Source organism: Primulina tabacum, chromosome 5 (assembly GCF_025594145.1).
Source record: "Primulina tabacum isolate GXHZ01 chromosome 5, ASM2559414v2, whole genome shotgun sequence".
Taxonomy (NCBI): Eukaryota; Viridiplantae; Streptophyta; class Magnoliopsida; order Lamiales; family Gesneriaceae; genus Primulina; species Primulina tabacum.
In genome coordinates this window covers 41,665,398-41,681,929 of record NC_134554.1, presented here as the reverse complement: position 1 = coordinate 41,681,929, position 16,532 = coordinate 41,665,398, and the positions used below count along the sequence as shown (strand labels likewise).

Below are 16,532 nucleotides of genomic sequence, written 5' to 3'. Positions count from 1 at the left end.
TAATAATTGATTGGTGCTTTAATAATTTCACAAAGTATGTGGAAAGGAAAGGGTTGCCATCCCATTATCATAAACTGCGAATAAAATGGTGAATTTGATTTTTGCGTCATTCCCTGAGATGCAAAGCTTGTTATTTTGTGCTTGTTTCCCGTTGCTATATGTCATACTGGATGACTGTGTTAGTTATTCTTCCTCATGTATCTAAGCCTGCAAATTTGTTAGTTTGAATGAAATTCTTGGGATCGCAAAAAGATTTTCCTTCATCTTAACAGCTTTTCTTTATTTTAGCTTTTGAATTCAATTTGAATGGATTACATTTTAAAAGGGTGTTTTCACGTGTTTTCAATTTATTGGAAGGAGCCGGTGTCACATTCTTCTATTTTTTGCTACTTTTGAAATTTTAATAACTGATGGATTTTCACTGTCAGTTATGATAAATTTGTAGGTGAATTTGTCCAATTACTGCCAAAATGTACGATTGCCACTGAATCTAAGAGATCAGCTGCTTCATGAAATGGAAAATCACGTTCTTGAATGCATAAAGGAAGTAGAAATTGACAAAATGCTGCTCTCAGAAGTTATCTACACATGCGCTCTTTAGCTAATTTCATGTTCTGCTCGTATTCAACAAGGTCAATATTCACTTTCATTGATCCTTCCCATTCTCCGTTGCGGCAGTAGTCCTTTTATATGTCCCATGACTTCACTTAAAAGCTTTTGAACTGTGTTGTATGCTCCTCTGTAAACTTTTAATAAGCTCCAAGTAATTGGGGCTTGAGACAAACCTGCACATGACGGTGTGACATTGTTCATTGCCTGCATGGTTACCTATCACACTCTTGTTCTGGTTTGATTAGAAGGTCGATATTTTCTCAATCACTTGATTGGGGATGCCGATTTTATTCATTCAAATATTTTTTTGGCTTTCACTAACAATTTATAGGCTTTTTGTTTCAATCTGATCTTAGTCATTTGTTTCGTCAAATATAATGTTTTTGTGATAAATTTATTGACACGTTTCTCTTTAGCACTAGTTTGCATATTTTATTATTTCCTTCATTTTTCTCAAACGACTATAAATTTTTATGGATATGGTTTTCAATATTCTGTTGTATTCTCAGAGTGTTTCACGTTTTTTCTCTCACTCTCAGGATCTGAGAAATTCCTCATATCTTTTCTAAATTGGGTGAATCGTTGTTAGGATATCTAAATCATGCCATTTCAATTGTGGAGAAATATTACAATGATGGTTTGTCTGGATGTTTGGAGTGGAACTCCATCATTAATAACATTGACTCGACTGCGACTTCTTTTAAAAGTTTCACTAGCTCGCCTTTTCTTTGCAATTGCCAAGAGAAAAATATTGCAAGTTCTTGATTTTATTTTGGAATTGTTCCATCTTCTGAATGCAAAATTGTATGAAGGATGTTTAGAGTGCAGAAGGAATTCTCAAGCAAAGCCAGACTTCCCCGACTTATCAGACGCCCACTCCATTCATGATCCTTTGCCGCTAAATAGCAGGGAAAAATTGATTTTGGATGTGGAGATGGATATGAACGGTGGGTCTATTGATGTAGATAGGTTAGGTATTGACGGTAGTCAGACAACTGGGTTTTCCGTTTCTTTAGTGAATCAGAAATTGAATTTCCTGTCAATCATTTCAAGTTTTTTCCCAATTTTATCATTGTTGGCGTGGGAAATCATGTTCAATCTTAGGGAAAAAGAGAACGACCACAAGTATCTTAGTCTCATACCTTTACGTTCCATGTTTTTCTTGGCATTTGCTTTATAGCTATCATGCACACAAGTAATTTATTTCTGTTTCGTATTTGAGTAGGTTTTAGAAAACTTTCTATGCATTCTCAGCCGGCATCCTCACTGGTCTTCCTGCAGACATATATTGGATTTGGTATTGTGCTCTTTTTGTCGTCTCTGTCATTTCAATGCAAGCAATTTGGTGACACCATTTGATTATTCTAAAACTACCCGGTCTCTATTTGATTTCCCCTCTGCAGGTTGCGTCTATGACTGATGCAGTAAATTCATATGAAAATCTTAAATTCCCGTGTTCCTACATACTAGATGGCATCTGTTGTTTGGTGGCAAGCCTGTTGCTGTCAAATGGGGTTGGAACTCAGAATACTGTTGCATCTTCCTTTACGAAAAGGGAGTCCGAAGAGGTGTGATAGTTGTGATATGTCTCTAAGCATGCTTGGATGTTTTATTGGTAAATTATTGATGGCAAGTGGGATGTGAGTTCGAGTTGTTAGTGTCAATATTTTTGTTTCTTACTTGATTTTGCTGACTTTATACATGTCATTTTTAGCTTTTGTCAGAACAGTCTTGACGAATGCAATTGTAAGTTAATGTTTAATTTGTACAAATTATCCAGTGTTGAATAAAAGTTGAAGTAAAAAAGATACAATTGAAGCATAGTTAACTAGAAGTTAGGTCGCGAGAAATTAGGTTTCAGATCAACGAGGACAAACCATGTGAAGAAATTTAGTGTGCGGAATTACTTGAGAAATAGTCATATTTAAAGCTTTCTCATGGTAATACTTGTCAGAAAAATTGTTTTCTTTTTTCTAAATTAGCCTATTGACTTTCAGTGCTTGACTTCTCTCGGAGATTTGGTGACTAAAGTCTTTGATAATAGTCTCTTCGACTGGTATTATCGTGCGAAGCTTGTTAACTGTTTATGCAATTTTGTATTGCTCAGACCACAACTTGCTCAGGTGATTAATATTTATCCGCATCATGATTTTTAGTTGAGAAAATGTGCAGCTGGTTTATTTATCTTGACTTTCTTTTTCTCAGTAATTAATCTTTAGTCCCTCACTTAGGTTGTCATTCTTTTATTCATTCTTATACAGTTAGTGATCGACAAGCTATTTATGCTGCTCCGCGATCCTGATTATCGAGTTAGGCTTTGCCTAGCTCGTCGGATTGGCGTCCTTTTCCAGACATGGGACGGTCACTTCGAACTCTTCCAAGATGTTTGGTAATTGGCTTGAGATAGACATATTTCCAGTAGCTATGATAATTTATCAAATTTATTGCAGCTTAAGTGTTATTCTAAACGACCATTGACATGGGTCAGGTCCATTTATAATCTTGTTTGCTTAACCACACTTTCTAATACTTGCTCTACTTATAAGTTTCTTGATGCCGTTGCACATTTTAAGATTGGACGTTCCATACTATATTTTATCCGTGGGCTAATGTTTTAGGCTTTTCTCCATTTTGTACAAGTCTAAAGTAGCCTTGTGTGGTTTAATTAGTGTATCAATTCATTTAGGATTTGCTCGTGTACAATGTGGTTTCTGATATGACTACTCTTCCTTTTGCTTCTAAAATAACATCGTTCTGGAAAATGCCACTGCAGTTCAAATTTTGGAAGGAAATTGGTTACTTCCTCTGGGGAGAAAATAGTTCGAGCACATGAAGTTTTGTCTGCTGGTCCTCAACCTCGTCCGATTATGGAAACAATTGTCGTAACTCTTATGCATCTTGTACTGCATGGTGAGAAAAATAGAGTTAGAGTTACCAAAAATATTTAGTTCTCGCGAACACTATTCCCACTAATTGTCATAACTCTCATGCATCTTGTATTGCCAACTCAAAATTTTCAAACTATTCCCACGAACCAGCTTAAAATGATGATTGATGCCGCTTCAAAATTTATTCAATGAATTGTCGATAAATTACTTTTAGCGTTTTGATTTTCGAATTTTACATATAGGCAGTTTTTATTATATATGTTGTTGCTTCTATCGATCCCTCCCAAAGGTAAGAGTGGAAAAGTAAAGTAGCCACGCCTTTATGTTGCATTTGACCTCGGCTTAATTTTCCAAATATCCATCTTTGTTCAGAGAACTAGTCAGTGCTGTGCTTGGCAGTTTATCTAAGGAAACATGCTATACAAACAGGACAAAGGTGATAAATACATTTCTGACTGATTAATTTAATTACATGATACCAACTTTACAAATTATTTTGTGCTTTCAACATTTTTGAAGTTCTTGGAGGAGCTTATGGGGCCAATTCTTTTTAATTGGGTTGCTTGTGGTGTAAGCTTAGTTGCACTTGTTGAGGTAATTTCATATTTTGCATTCGAGGTGTTTAGCATGTAAATAGAAAACTAGACAGTTAATCTGATTGGATTTGCAGGCAAGAGGCATTTTTGCGTCGAATTTGGAACCTATGAACTTCATAAAATATTGTTGTCCGTGGCTGCTTCCGGCTTTGATCTTGCAGGAAGATGCTAACAGCTTAAAATGGGTTGCTAAGGTAGCTAGCCTTGCATTCATTTCCTCTAAGAATGTTGTAGCTTCATTTAACTTTTTGAACATTAATATTATTTTTAGATTTGTATTAAATCTTTGTCCAAGTTATTTTGGTTTAGATGTCTTCTATGTTTTCTTAATGTGGTGAGGTGTTTGATCTAATTAATGTTAAAAATGATAGTACCTCGAGTCAACGATTTTAGCATAGGGTAGTTGTATGTCGTGTTCACTCGATGTGGATTGATCTTTGCGAATTGATAATATCCATGTCAGGATCATAAGATGACATTTTTGCTATTGAATATCTTGAACTATATATGCTGGTTTTTATTATTGTTCTTTTTCCCAGGTTGCTTGCCAGCCTTGTGCAGCTTTAGTTAAGAGTCACTTTGTGCATATCTTTTCTGTCTGTATGGCAATGCATTGCAGTAAGAAAGCTGGGTGGGAGAGGGGATCAAGAGTTCTGGAAACTTCTATTTTACTTATCGTTCATATCTCTGAACATGAAAGGGATGAACTCATTAACAAGAAAGTGGTACTTTCACTTACTGCCTACAACTTTAGTTTTAACTTTTAACATCTCATGTTGAAAATCAGCTGCATTCTATTTGATACTTTTTGCATGAAGTTAATGTTGTAATTGTGTTTCTTTGAAATATTTTTCTTTTATACTAAATTGTGGCAAAAATGAACTAATCTGAATAAAATCTTTGTCTGTTACACGTATGTATCAAGTTCAAGTCTCGAAAAACAATTTAATTCTAATTTATGAAAGCGTTTTGTAAATCAATGGTATAATTTACATTCAATTAAAAAGTTCATTTTTTATGCTTGACCCGCCAAAAATTGGAGTTTTTTTGAAACCTAGTTTGAACTGTGTGTGATGTTTCTCAGCATAAGTGGATAATTCACACCTTGAACTAGAAAAGAACAAGATGATTTTTGAAGATTTAGAATTCTTTAGAAGAATGTTGGGACAAGATTAAGTTTAGGGTTTCAAGTTGGATCTCTAAGAATGTGGAGGTTAAATCGTTCTCGGTCTCAGACTTGTATAAGAATTGAAGTATAGTATTACGTTGACTCGTAGTACGAGTCTTACCTTACTATGCATGGACCTTTGGTCTGTTTTTTGTAATTAATATCTTTTGATAATATAATATCGTTTCTTTTTTAAAAAAACTAGTGCGAATAGCTTCGTTGTTACTTGGAAAACATGATCAAATTCAGATTGTAACTTTCTCATCGCATCCAAGTAGTAGGTGCATTTTCTCTCCTTGTTAGTATCAATCTCAATCTTTGTAGGATTGTCTTCAAGCAGAGTGAGTGGAAATGCATCTGAACATTTAAGGTGTTTAGCAATCTCTCTAATAAGACTATTAGAAAAACAAGGTGCAAGCAAGATGGATGAAATGGATAGTCTAAGAGTAAATATGATGTTCCACCTCTTGAGATGATGGACATAGGAGCCAAGCCCTATGAAGAGTTGGGGACAATAGAGTGTTAAGTATGGTGGTTCTGCTAGCTATAAGATTAGTCTCCTTGAATAAATAACCGGGAGACCGAAATTACCTTCTTGAGGAAATAACCAAAAACCTGAGACATAAATCATTGAGAGAAATATGAGTTTATTTCTTGTTTCCTTTTCAGCTCGTTTCGGTTTGTATTGATATGGATAGCCATCTTTCTCCCAGAAAATATCGATTGAGTATTTAGGGCTATTGCAGTTGGTGCAAGGACGAGTGTTGGCCGTGTATTATTTTTATTGATAGCCATTGCAGAGGCTTTAGAATGATCATTTAATCTAATATTAACACTGTCAGGGACTCAATCCATGGGGCCCAGCCCAACTCAAACAAGAATCGAGCAGCAAAAATCAAGGATGTGCTATATCAAAGGTTTACTAATGGAAAGTTTAGAAAATAAGGAGTGAGATTGATTGGATTTTTATTTACTTTCCTTTAATAAGTGCTAGAATCTCGAGCTTAGATAGGGGAATAATGGGCATATTTCTTGGATGCCAGTTTAATGCTTATAGTATTTAAAGGGTTGCTGATGAAAGAAATAAACATTCAGCTTTTCTCAAAAAAATATAGCTAATATTGAGATCGCGAGGTTCTCTCAAACGAGCCTCGAACATCCAAAAAAATAGGTAGACAAGGTAGAAAAAGCCACAAACAAAATCTCAGAGTTAAACGATCAACCTCTTCACCGACCCATAACCCGATCCTTTACCCGTGCTCATTACAAGTTGGTATCAGAGCCAGTAGTTATGGGCGATTTGCAAGCAATCCAACAGCAACTTACGACCCTCTTCAACCTGTTCAAATCCGAAAGAGAAGACCAAGCACGCAGACAAGATGAACAAGAACGCAGCCAGCAAGATCTACACAAAAGGCTTGAAGAATTGGCTGCTCAAGTGTCAAAAACCAGCAAGGACAGTGAGGATAGCAGCGGAGCATCTGATTCACAGACAAGAGATCAGCGCAAAGCCAATGAGTTGGGGAACCTGAATCAATTCATTCCCAAATATTCCAGGATGGATTTCCGGACATATGATGAGTCAACCGACCCCATTAGTTGGATAAGCCGATGTGTACATTTTTTTCGCCATCAACGCACACCCGAAGATCAGCGTGTGGGGCTTGCGTCTTTTCATCTGGAAGGAGACGCTCAACTGTGGTTCTTAAAAAACTTGAGCGAGATCGACCCGATCTTACATGGGAGTTTTTCGCACAGTACTGCCACGTGAGGTTCGGACCACCGATTCGCACCAACAAACTGGGAGAACTATCGAAATTGCGACAAATAGGCATGGTGGGAGAATACCAACGTCAATTTGAACAACTTTTTGCACGAGCTTCCTCCCTCACAAGCGAGCAAGAAGTGGAAATTTTCATTAGCGGCCTACAAGAACACATCGCGATTGAGGTAGACATTAACAACTGCTATAGGCCTGGCCCATTTGTACGAAAGACGCACGGGAAGCCTACGACAAGAACCCAATTATCCAAAAAGACGTACCATCCCAACAAACACACGACCATCGATCACGAGGCAATTGAGCAGATCAGAGATGGAGGAACGACGCTCAAGAGGGTTATGCTTTAACTGTGATGAACTGTTCGTTCCAGGACATCGTTGCAAACGGTTGTTTCGTCTAGAAGTGGTCAGAACAGCGACCCAGAAGATGAAGTTGACACGATTAATCCAGACGATCCAGGCATCTCTCTTCACGCCATCACGGGAATCAGTAACGCCCAGACTATGCAAATAATAGGGTACATCCAATCGATACCTCTCCGTGTCCTTATTGATTCCGGCAGCACGCACTGTTTCTTGTACTCCAATTTGATCTCACAATTGAACCTTGAAATATCGCAACGAGGAGACATATCTGTGAAGGTCGCAAATGGGAAGAGTCTACCATGTTCGGGGATGTGTTCGGCTGTTCAGATTCAACTGGAAAATCATATCTTCCATGTTGATTTTTACGTCCTCACACTAGGAAAATTTGGCGCTGTCATGGGAGTAAATTGGCTCCGCTCTTTAGGAAGTATCACGTGGGATTTTGAAAAAATGCAGATGCAGTTTGTAAGAGAAGGCATGCTGGTTACGTGGCACGGAGACCCATCCTACATTCCGTCACACCGAAACCTCTCGGCAACTATACTAGAGGAGGCACCCCTTACACAGCTACAACACCTTTTGGAAACCTACAACAGCCTGTTCGAGGAACCTCAAGGACTCCCACCCTCAAGAGGATTCAGATATAAAATCCTACTGGAACAAGGTACCAACCCCATTCTTGTTAGACCTTATCGATACCCTCATATGCAGAAAGATGAAATTGAGAAGCAATGTGATGAGATGCTACAAAGAGGGATTATTAGACCTAGCTCATCCCCTTTCTCCTCATCAGTATTGTTTGTCAAAAAATCAGATGACACTTGGCGCTTTTGTATCGACTATCGTGCCTTGAATGCAAAAACAGTAAAGGACAAGTTCCCCATTGCGGTGATCGACGAATTATTAGAGGAATTACACGGCGCTGAATATTTTTCAAAATTAGACTTGCGATCCGGCTACCATCAAATTTTGATGGACCCCGGTAGCATCCACATGACGGTCTTTCGCACCCACCACGGCCACTTTGAGTTTATGGTGATGCCTTTTGGCCTCACTAATGCGCCTTCTACTTTTCAAGCTTTAATGAATTCAATTTTCGGCGGCATTTTACGGAAATTTGTTTTGGTTTTCGTTGATGACATCCTCGTTTACAGCACAACCTGGGAAGATCACATTTTCCATCTTCGTACTGTCTTCACAATCCTGCAACAACAGCACTTATTCCTTAAGAAATCCAAATGTTACTTTGCTCAAAGACAGGTTGCTTACTTAGGACATGTGGTTTCACGGAAGGGGGTGAGTGTGGATGAAAATAAAATAACAGCCATTCAACACTGGCCACAACCCATGACTCTAAAGGCACTCCGGGGCTTCCTCGGACTAACAGGGTAGTACCGCAAATTTGTGCAAAACTATGGAGTTATTGCTGCCCCCTTAACCAATATGCTGCAAAACAAGGCTTTTCATGGACAGCTGATAGCCTGCATGCCTTTGAAACATTGAAGAAAGTGCTCACTTCTACACCCATCCTTGCTCTTTCCGATTTTTCCATACCTTTCATCGTGGAGTGTGATGCATCAGAAACAGGAATAGGGGCTGTACTTCAACAGCAAGGGCGCCCCATTGTCGCCCTCCGCCATAGGAAACTATCCGCCTATGAAAAGGAACTCATTGGACTCATCAAAGCCGTGCGTCACTGGCACTCTTACTTTTGGGGAAACTCCTTCATCGTTCGTACGGATCAGTATAGTCTCGAATTTTTGCTCGAACAACGTATTTCAACCTCTCCACAACAACAAGGGATAAGCAAATTAATGGGTTATGCCTCGGCGAGGAGGACGGCTGTTTGATGGCCATTTCGAAACCACAGTGGGATTTTCTTGCAGCCATCACAGAAGCACACTCTAATACACCAGAAGTACAACGCAAAATTCGAGAGGTTCACGATGGAGAGGCTTTCGGACCATGGGAAGTTAAAAACGACATTTTATTGTTTAAATCCAAAATCTACCTTCCTCCACAATCACCATTAACTGCTCCTATTATTGCAATGGTACATGAAGGCTGTCATGAAGGCTACCAGCGCACTATCCACCGCAGAGGGCGAGATTTTTATTGGCCAGGGATGAAACGTCAAGTCCAAGCACTAGTGTCCAATTGTTCCACATGCCAACACAACAAAACGGAAGCAATGAAGCCAGCTGGACTCCTACAACCTCTGCCCATCCCTTACCACATTTGGGCCGACATCTCAATGGATTTCATTGAAGGGTTGCCTACCTCACAAGGGAAGACTGTAATTTTCGTGCTTGTCGATCGCTTTTCTAAATATGGTCACTTCATTGGCTTAGCCCATCCTTACACCGCAGTTTCAGTCGCCAAAATCTTTTTCGACAACATCTTCAAGTTACATGAACTCTCAAGGGGCTTCTTATATCATGTGATCTTGCAATGGTTGGTGTTAATTTTCTGTTACTTTTCTGAACAGTTACCTTCTGAATTTGATTGGTCAATTCATTGGTTGCGACTGTTTACTTGATCAATGTTGTTGTATAATATCTACGCTGCTCAATATATCAAGAGATTACCCATCAGGGGAGACTATCAGAGTGCTTGGTGAACTACTTCAGGCAACAACATATTTTAATCTCTTTTGTTCATTTAATGTTTTATATTATATTTTTGCTGATAATGTTTTATGATTTATGCTGACTTAGTTGTTTCACTTGATAGTTTTTTAGTGTCAGAGTTGGTCGCATGTTGCATCCCTTGTGGATCTAATAAGAAGCTATCCGTAACTACATCATCCCGAGCTGTATTACTTCTCCAAAAACTTACCATTGGTGCTGATTCATCTATGGTTGAATACATAAAAGTATGATCTATGTATCCTTGATTGCAATGATAGATTTCAGAATATACACGTAAAATTTTAATGCTGTAAACTATTTCTTTACCACAATCACTTTCACAGCTTTTAATTGCAATTGGTCATTATTGTTGGTCAATATCTTCAATCAGGAACTAGTGGCATTCCCTGATTTCGATATATTTAATGAAATACAAGACCTCCACCAGAAAATACGTCAAACCTACTCACCGAGGGTTCACTTACTGAATGTAAGCAAGTGCTACCTGCCTCATGTTTATTGCCACTGGACCATAATGTTCAAGCCGTTTGTGTTCTTCATTCATATCTTACTTTGTTATAAGAGTGTTTTTAATCTTTACAGTTTGTAAAGAGACCTCACTATGTCCCTCCAAGATTACTTCTCTGCAGGTATGTCCTTTACTCTCCCAGTTCACATTTTTTTGTTTCATAATATTTCTACTGCTGAAACAATTTGGTGAAATATGGTATAAACACCACATCTTATTTCTCTTTTTATTTTGTTCTGTAAATGTAATATTTCTTTGGCTTAAACAATTTAGTGAAGAGTATAATTGACACAACTTCTTAGTCACAGTGAGTGCGGTTGGTTTTTTTCCTTAATTACATGTTTTAAGATTTTCTAAAGTGGTAGCATCGTTCTTTTGCTTCATTAGAGGATGTTTAGGAGAGAAATTAACTACTTCTATCTAGAGATAGTTACAAAATCTTGTTTATCAAATATTCTTGCAGTCTGGAAGCATTGCATAAAAATATTGGGTCAAGTGGGATATTTCTTGGAGATCAAAATGATTTCAAAGATGCATATTGGCATTCGGAAATGAAATTTTTCATGCTGCTTGGAAGCTTGTTCCAATGTGCAGCTTAGATAACACAAATGATCTTAGTGCAATGGTTTCTGATTTCATATCCAAGGTAACCGTAGCTTTGCATTTTGATCTTCTTAGGAAACATTTCTCAAATTCATGAAATATGCTTTCGAGTACCTTTTATTTGCTTCAGTTATGATTACAGATTGGAATTGGTGATCCTCATTGTGTTGTATTCCATCTTCCTGGTGATTATTCAGTACCTGTGTTTGGAATAGCTATTGGCATGCAGAGACTAACATCCATGCAGATACGGGCATCTCGGAAGAAGCTCTTCTAGTCCTTATGAGGCTTCTAAAGAAGTATCTGATGGATGATTCTGTTGAGATAATTGACATGGCATCCCAAGCATTAAGAGTGAGTCTATATGACTGCTGTTAGATTTTGACTGTGCTGTAATCATGCGTTGTGCTTATCTTCATTCTTTGTTTTGAAGTTTGATGTATGATGTCATTTTTCCTGTGATTTAAGTTTCATTATAGAAAAGATATCTATTGAAGTTTGTAGGACGAGAGATGAACAAATATGTATGAAGAAAACAGTAACTAAAATAGGTTACAAATAATTATGCATATCTTAATTTATTCTACTCCCTCAGATTCTGGACTTTTGCTAAATTTTTTTATATAAAATTTACAATAATACCCCTCAAGTTGGTGCATAGACATTGATCATGCACAAATGTTTATAGGTAGGCTTTGTAAGTTCTTTGGCCGAAACACCTGTTCTTTGTTGAGTTGTTGGCATGAATGACAAGCATATAGTTCAAACTTCATTTTTCTCCTTTATAAAGTGACGATCTTTGTGCTTTGTCTTATCATGTTGAATTGGGTTATGGACAATACTTATTGCTGCTTTGTTGGCGCAGTATAATCTCAAAGGCTTTCTATTGTTTGGAACTTTTCGAGGACTCTTTTTAACCAAAGAACTTCAAAGACTCTTTGGGCCGTAACATTGAATTCAGCCTTTGCACTACATCTAATGACATCACTCTCCTAATTCCACCATGTCACTGAATTACCCAAACAAAGGTGTCATATCCCGAGGTAGATCTTCTGTTAGTGATAGATCTAGTCCAATTTGCTAGCAAAACTGGGTAAGGACACTCGCCAATGTCCTCAGAAGCTTCGCTCCGTGACCACCATCCCAGAACTCTTCTATAGATCTAATATGTATTTACACTGAGAAACAACAATTTCTTGTTTTGCAATTTCCATTCCCATAAAGTATCTCAATGCCCCCAATTCCTTAATTTTAAATAGATTTGCGAAGTTCTTTTTAGTTTTACATCTACATCTCATGTAAAAATAATGTCATCAACTTATATAATTAACACTGGAATGTTGCCATTATGTACAATAAGTCCGTCCTTGCTGATATCCGTGCTACTCTACAGACCGAGTTAATTTTTCAGACGAAGCTCTCGGATACTATATAAGCCTATATAGAGTTTTTTCTAGTTTGAATGCTTTAGTTTACTTTTTATTCTTGATCGCCATTAAGAGATACATTCTTTACATGAAGTTGTTGAAGAGGCCAATCCAAGTTAGCTGCCATTGGCAAAAGGAGCAACACCGTGGTAAGTTTTACAATTGGTGCAAAGGTCTCAAAGTGATCTACTCCATGAGTTTGTGTGAAACCTTTGACTAAAAGTCACTCCTCATATCTCTCCAATGAACGGCCATAGTCGTGTCTTATCATGAAAATCCATTTACAATTAAAGGTTGTTTTCACTTGGTAGTGTCACTGCATTCCAAGTGCTGTCTCCTCAAGAATGCATCTTTCAACTTTGGAATTTTAAGAGCTTCACATACGTTTTTTAGATTTTTCTGCATTGGACACTTTTGAAGTGAAAACAATAAAAAAAGAAATCTTTTCGTAAGAAACAAATTTCAATAAAGGATGTTTTGTACATGACTTGGTAGCTTGTCAATGAATCATTGGGCTCAGTCTGAATAATTGAAGGAGATGAGGGATCATTTGACAGGTTCTAACAGTTGATTTGATTTGGGTTCAGAGTAATGACTGTGTGACAGAGGAGAGTCCTTGGGTTCTTTGAAGATGATAAGTCGTACTTTTGGGGAAAGAAGAAGAAGCCTTGGGGGCACATAGCAGTGCATAAGCATTTTTTACAGCACTTAGACAAGGAATCTGTAAATTAATTTGGCTGGAGATATTAGTGAATAGTCTACAGATTCTCTCCTGAGAATTGATCGAGGTCATAATGTGTTTTTTAATAATGTTTTATCTAAACTGATCAAGGTCCTAACATGATCGAAGCATATGAGAATCGATCGATCCACAATCGGATGAATCCAATTAAACAAGAGTTATTCTCCAGAATGTATCAAAAGTTTATCCTCCAGAACTTATCTTTTTTCATAAACTCCTCATCAAGTGGTTTGTGGGCTAGAGCTTTGGAAGAATTGAGATTGGTTTGGGTGGTGCCGAGATCAACACAAGATTTATTTACTACGGATCTTGGACATCTTCTTGGCAAGAGGGCAAAATTATTTGGAGAGTGGTGTGGTACATGACATATGTTGGTCTGTGTGCTTTGAGGGGAATATAAGACTTATTGACAACATTGAAGAGGCCAATGAAGAGATTTATTGAGAGATTGGACTTTTGTGTATTGTTGAGATGATCAGAGTCTTGTTTAGTTTTTTGTCGTGAGTGGATCACTAGTCTGCTTATGTTAATTAAAAGCCGTTGTATTTAATAAAATATCGTGTCTTATTAAAAAATTAATCTTTTTTCATAAACTCAATATGGTTGTGTTCATTGAGGCTTTGTGTTTGTTTGATTTCTAGTTGTTAAGGGACTTGTCCAGAACTTCAATTTTAGTGTTATTTGCTCAGGGTTTCTTTCAACCCAAAATGGTCAACGGGCTTTGATGCAACTGCATTCCTTTGAGAGGTCTCTTATTGAGGTTAGAATGTATTTCAGACTTTCCATTATATTTTATGTTTTATATTTATGATTTATGTGCTCTTTTTCCTATGACCTTGTCTTTTGCTGATCGATTAGGAATAATGTCTCATTGTCTTGGAAAGGTCGATTTATTTGAACTAAAAAAAAGTTTGGCATCTTTATGGTGGTCACGACTGAATGATTGCATTATGTCTTTTGAGCAAATGATATTTTGTCAGTATTATTAAATGAAAGACTTTCTTTCATATAATATATTGTTTTTATTAATTATATCAATCACAAAGTTATGAAGTGCAAAAGCAATTGTTTAGATATTTCATCTTGTTGCTTTAAATATGTACCGTTATGTCATGCTAAATATTTTGTAGCTGCTAAAGTGGGCTTGACTTTTGATTTAACATAAAGAATACTTCATATTTTTTTGAGACGGTCATCGACAAATGTTCAAGCGGCCTAATATACCTGAGTGACTGAAATTGTGGTGATATCTCATTTTTAATAAATATTTTCTCTAAAAGTGTGTTTTTTAATGCTTCGAGTTTCTCTTCTTCTTTTTTTTTAATGAATAACATCCATTAAAATAAGTTAAAAAAATTGTTTTGTTCATATACACTATGCATCCCGAGGAGATGGCAAATATTGAACCAATAGAACCAACGATACCATTACCAACTACACGGGGCATACCGACAAGCAAAGATGATCATATCCACACACATCATAGGAAAAAATAATTAATATAATCGAGAGTCTGTATCCATATTGGCAAACATCAAAGGATAAGGATCTTGATTTTCCTAATGATATCCTTGGGACACGGCATTTCTTCTTAAAAAAAATATCGATTGCGTGCATTCCAAATGTTGTAGACACGTGCTGCCCCCGCAATACGTCTAAACTTAACAATTTCGCTGTTTGTGCATTTTTTGTGATAAATAGATTTAATTATGTTTTCCAATTTATATAATCATTCTAGGTCCACTCAAAAGGTGTTAATTTGGAGCTTATGCAGAGACTTATTTCTAATCTACAAAGAAAGTTGACAGGTAAGTTGTTACCGAGAAAGATCGTTAGCTCATATTTTCTCCGTGAGATTTCTCCTTCAAAAATATCACTAGTGGCAAAGTGCCATGTGTTTTTCCTTCATCTATATGCTAGCACATTAAGCAAATCTTGCTGCTGGGTGATATACTTTTAACCAGCTGTACTCGTTTTTTTTTTTTAAATAAATTCATTACAGAAACTTTGTAACAAACTTCTGGTGGAAATTTAGGAGGTTCCTGGGTCCATATAAATTTCATAGAACATAAACTGATAAAGAGAGGAAACCTTAGCAATAGCAATGGATATGGAAGTGACATGGATCCCCGATTGTCTAGGTCTGTATTTATGCCTGCTGGGAAGGCAATGCCTTTTCTGTGTACATCTCATGATGACACTGGTGAGTAGTAAAAACTAGCAATAGAGTAAATGTGACCACCAATTCGACTAATAAAAAGTAGTTCTCAACAATTTTTTCTAGCTGAAGCATGGGTTGAACCTTTCATGTATGAACTGAAATTCGAATGACCTCGAAGAAATTTAGTGAAGGCATGCATACACTTGACAGACAACACAGATATTCTCTTACTTACATCCTGATTTTATTTCCTAATTTTTCAGCTGAATCAATTTCTATCGAGGATTCAAATGTGGACAACTTTGGATAAAACATTTGAAGCGTGGATCTGTCCACTTGTATATGCAGTTATAGGTTATTGCAACGATCTCATTTTAAGGTTTTATACTAGTATTTGAGATAGTTGCTCAATTCCTGCTTTACTATTTTTTTCCATTGGAATTTTCCGTAAATCAATCATGCGGCTGATCTATTTTACTGGTTGCTTCAGATTATGTCAAGACATTGTGCTGGTTAAATCAGAAGTTGCAGAATTTCTGTTCCCATATGTCATTGTCAATGTTGCTGGGAGAATGGATTTAGATGTGGATCTTGCAAACTAATCTCTTTGAAGGTTACTTACTCTGTTTTATGCACACCGGTCTTTACATCATGGTATCATTTGTTCTCAACAACTTAATACAAACAGTGTTTGAGAAAAATACATTCACTAGATTTCTTTCCTGCTTGCTTTATTGTGGGAAGGTGTCCACCAAAGGCATGATTGTTCCTTGTAGCATAAGGGTTTCTTAAACGCCTCATTTTCCCACTTACGTTTTTTATTTTAGTTGCCATGCGTACCTTTCTTTCCCAAGTTCTCTGGTATTTTTTATGATGTGTCTTTTTTACTTGTCATTTCAACTAAAATAATTGAAAAGAGCGGATCACGTGAGAGGCTAATAAGTATCAAACCCCATAAAGGTAAGTTTGAGTCTCTAGGAGCTTGATACTGAATGTAAAAAATGATTAGCCTTGGCATTGCAAACATA

General features: G+C 37.0%; 1 protein-coding gene across 10 annotated transcripts; it reads left to right on the top strand.

The window, feature by feature from the left end:
* Positions 1-30: 30 nt before the first annotated feature.
* LOC142547731 (serine/threonine-protein kinase ATM-like) lies at positions 31-15,151 on the top strand. Of its 10 annotated transcripts, XR_012820724.1 has the most exons (17): positions 31-632; positions 1,152-1,745; positions 1,845-1,909; positions 2,016-2,180; positions 2,610-2,735; positions 2,874-3,001; positions 3,386-3,542; positions 3,743-3,789; positions 3,873-3,936; positions 4,020-4,094; positions 4,171-4,290; positions 10,146-10,287; positions 10,434-10,532; positions 10,646-10,692; positions 11,317-11,528; positions 14,033-14,103; positions 15,082-15,151. XR_012820724.1 is itself a non-coding variant. In XM_075656151.1 (13 exons), the coding sequence occupies exons 2-13, from the start codon at positions 1,214-1,216 to the stop codon at positions 10,191-10,193; spliced, it is 1,611 nt and encodes a 536-aa protein (XP_075512266.1). In that variant the 5' UTR covers positions 31-632; positions 1,152-1,213; the 3' UTR covers positions 10,194-10,274. The 10 variants fall into 10 exon arrangements, 9 of the variants coding, with proteins under 9 accessions (XP_075512266.1, XP_075512264.1, XP_075512263.1 ...); XM_075656151.1 differs by lacking the exons at positions 10,434-10,532; positions 10,646-10,692; positions 11,317-11,528; positions 14,033-14,103; positions 15,082-15,151 and adding an exon at positions 4,636-4,821 and having other exon boundaries at positions 2,118-2,180; positions 10,146-10,274; XM_075656149.1 differs by lacking the exons at positions 10,434-10,532; positions 10,646-10,692; positions 11,317-11,528; positions 14,033-14,103; positions 15,082-15,151 and adding an exon at positions 4,636-4,821 and having other exon boundaries at positions 3,386-3,536; positions 10,146-10,274.
* Positions 15,152-16,532: the final 1,381 nt, after the last annotated feature.

Excerpts from the sequence above, each read along its gene's own strand:
- LOC142547731 (XM_075656148.1), top strand. The coding sequence starts at position 1,214 with ATGCCATTTCAATTGTGGAGAAATATTACAATGATGGTTTGTCTGGAT. Across the intron at positions 3,002-3,385 it reads GAACTCTTCCAAGATGTTTG|TTCAAATTTTGGAAGGAAAT; the intron begins GTAATTGGCTTG and ends ATGCCACTGCAG. Across the intron at positions 4,291-4,635 it reads GCTTAAAATGGGTTGCTAAG|GTTGCTTGCCAGCCTTGTGC; the intron begins GTAGCTAGCCTT and ends TCTTTTTCCCAG.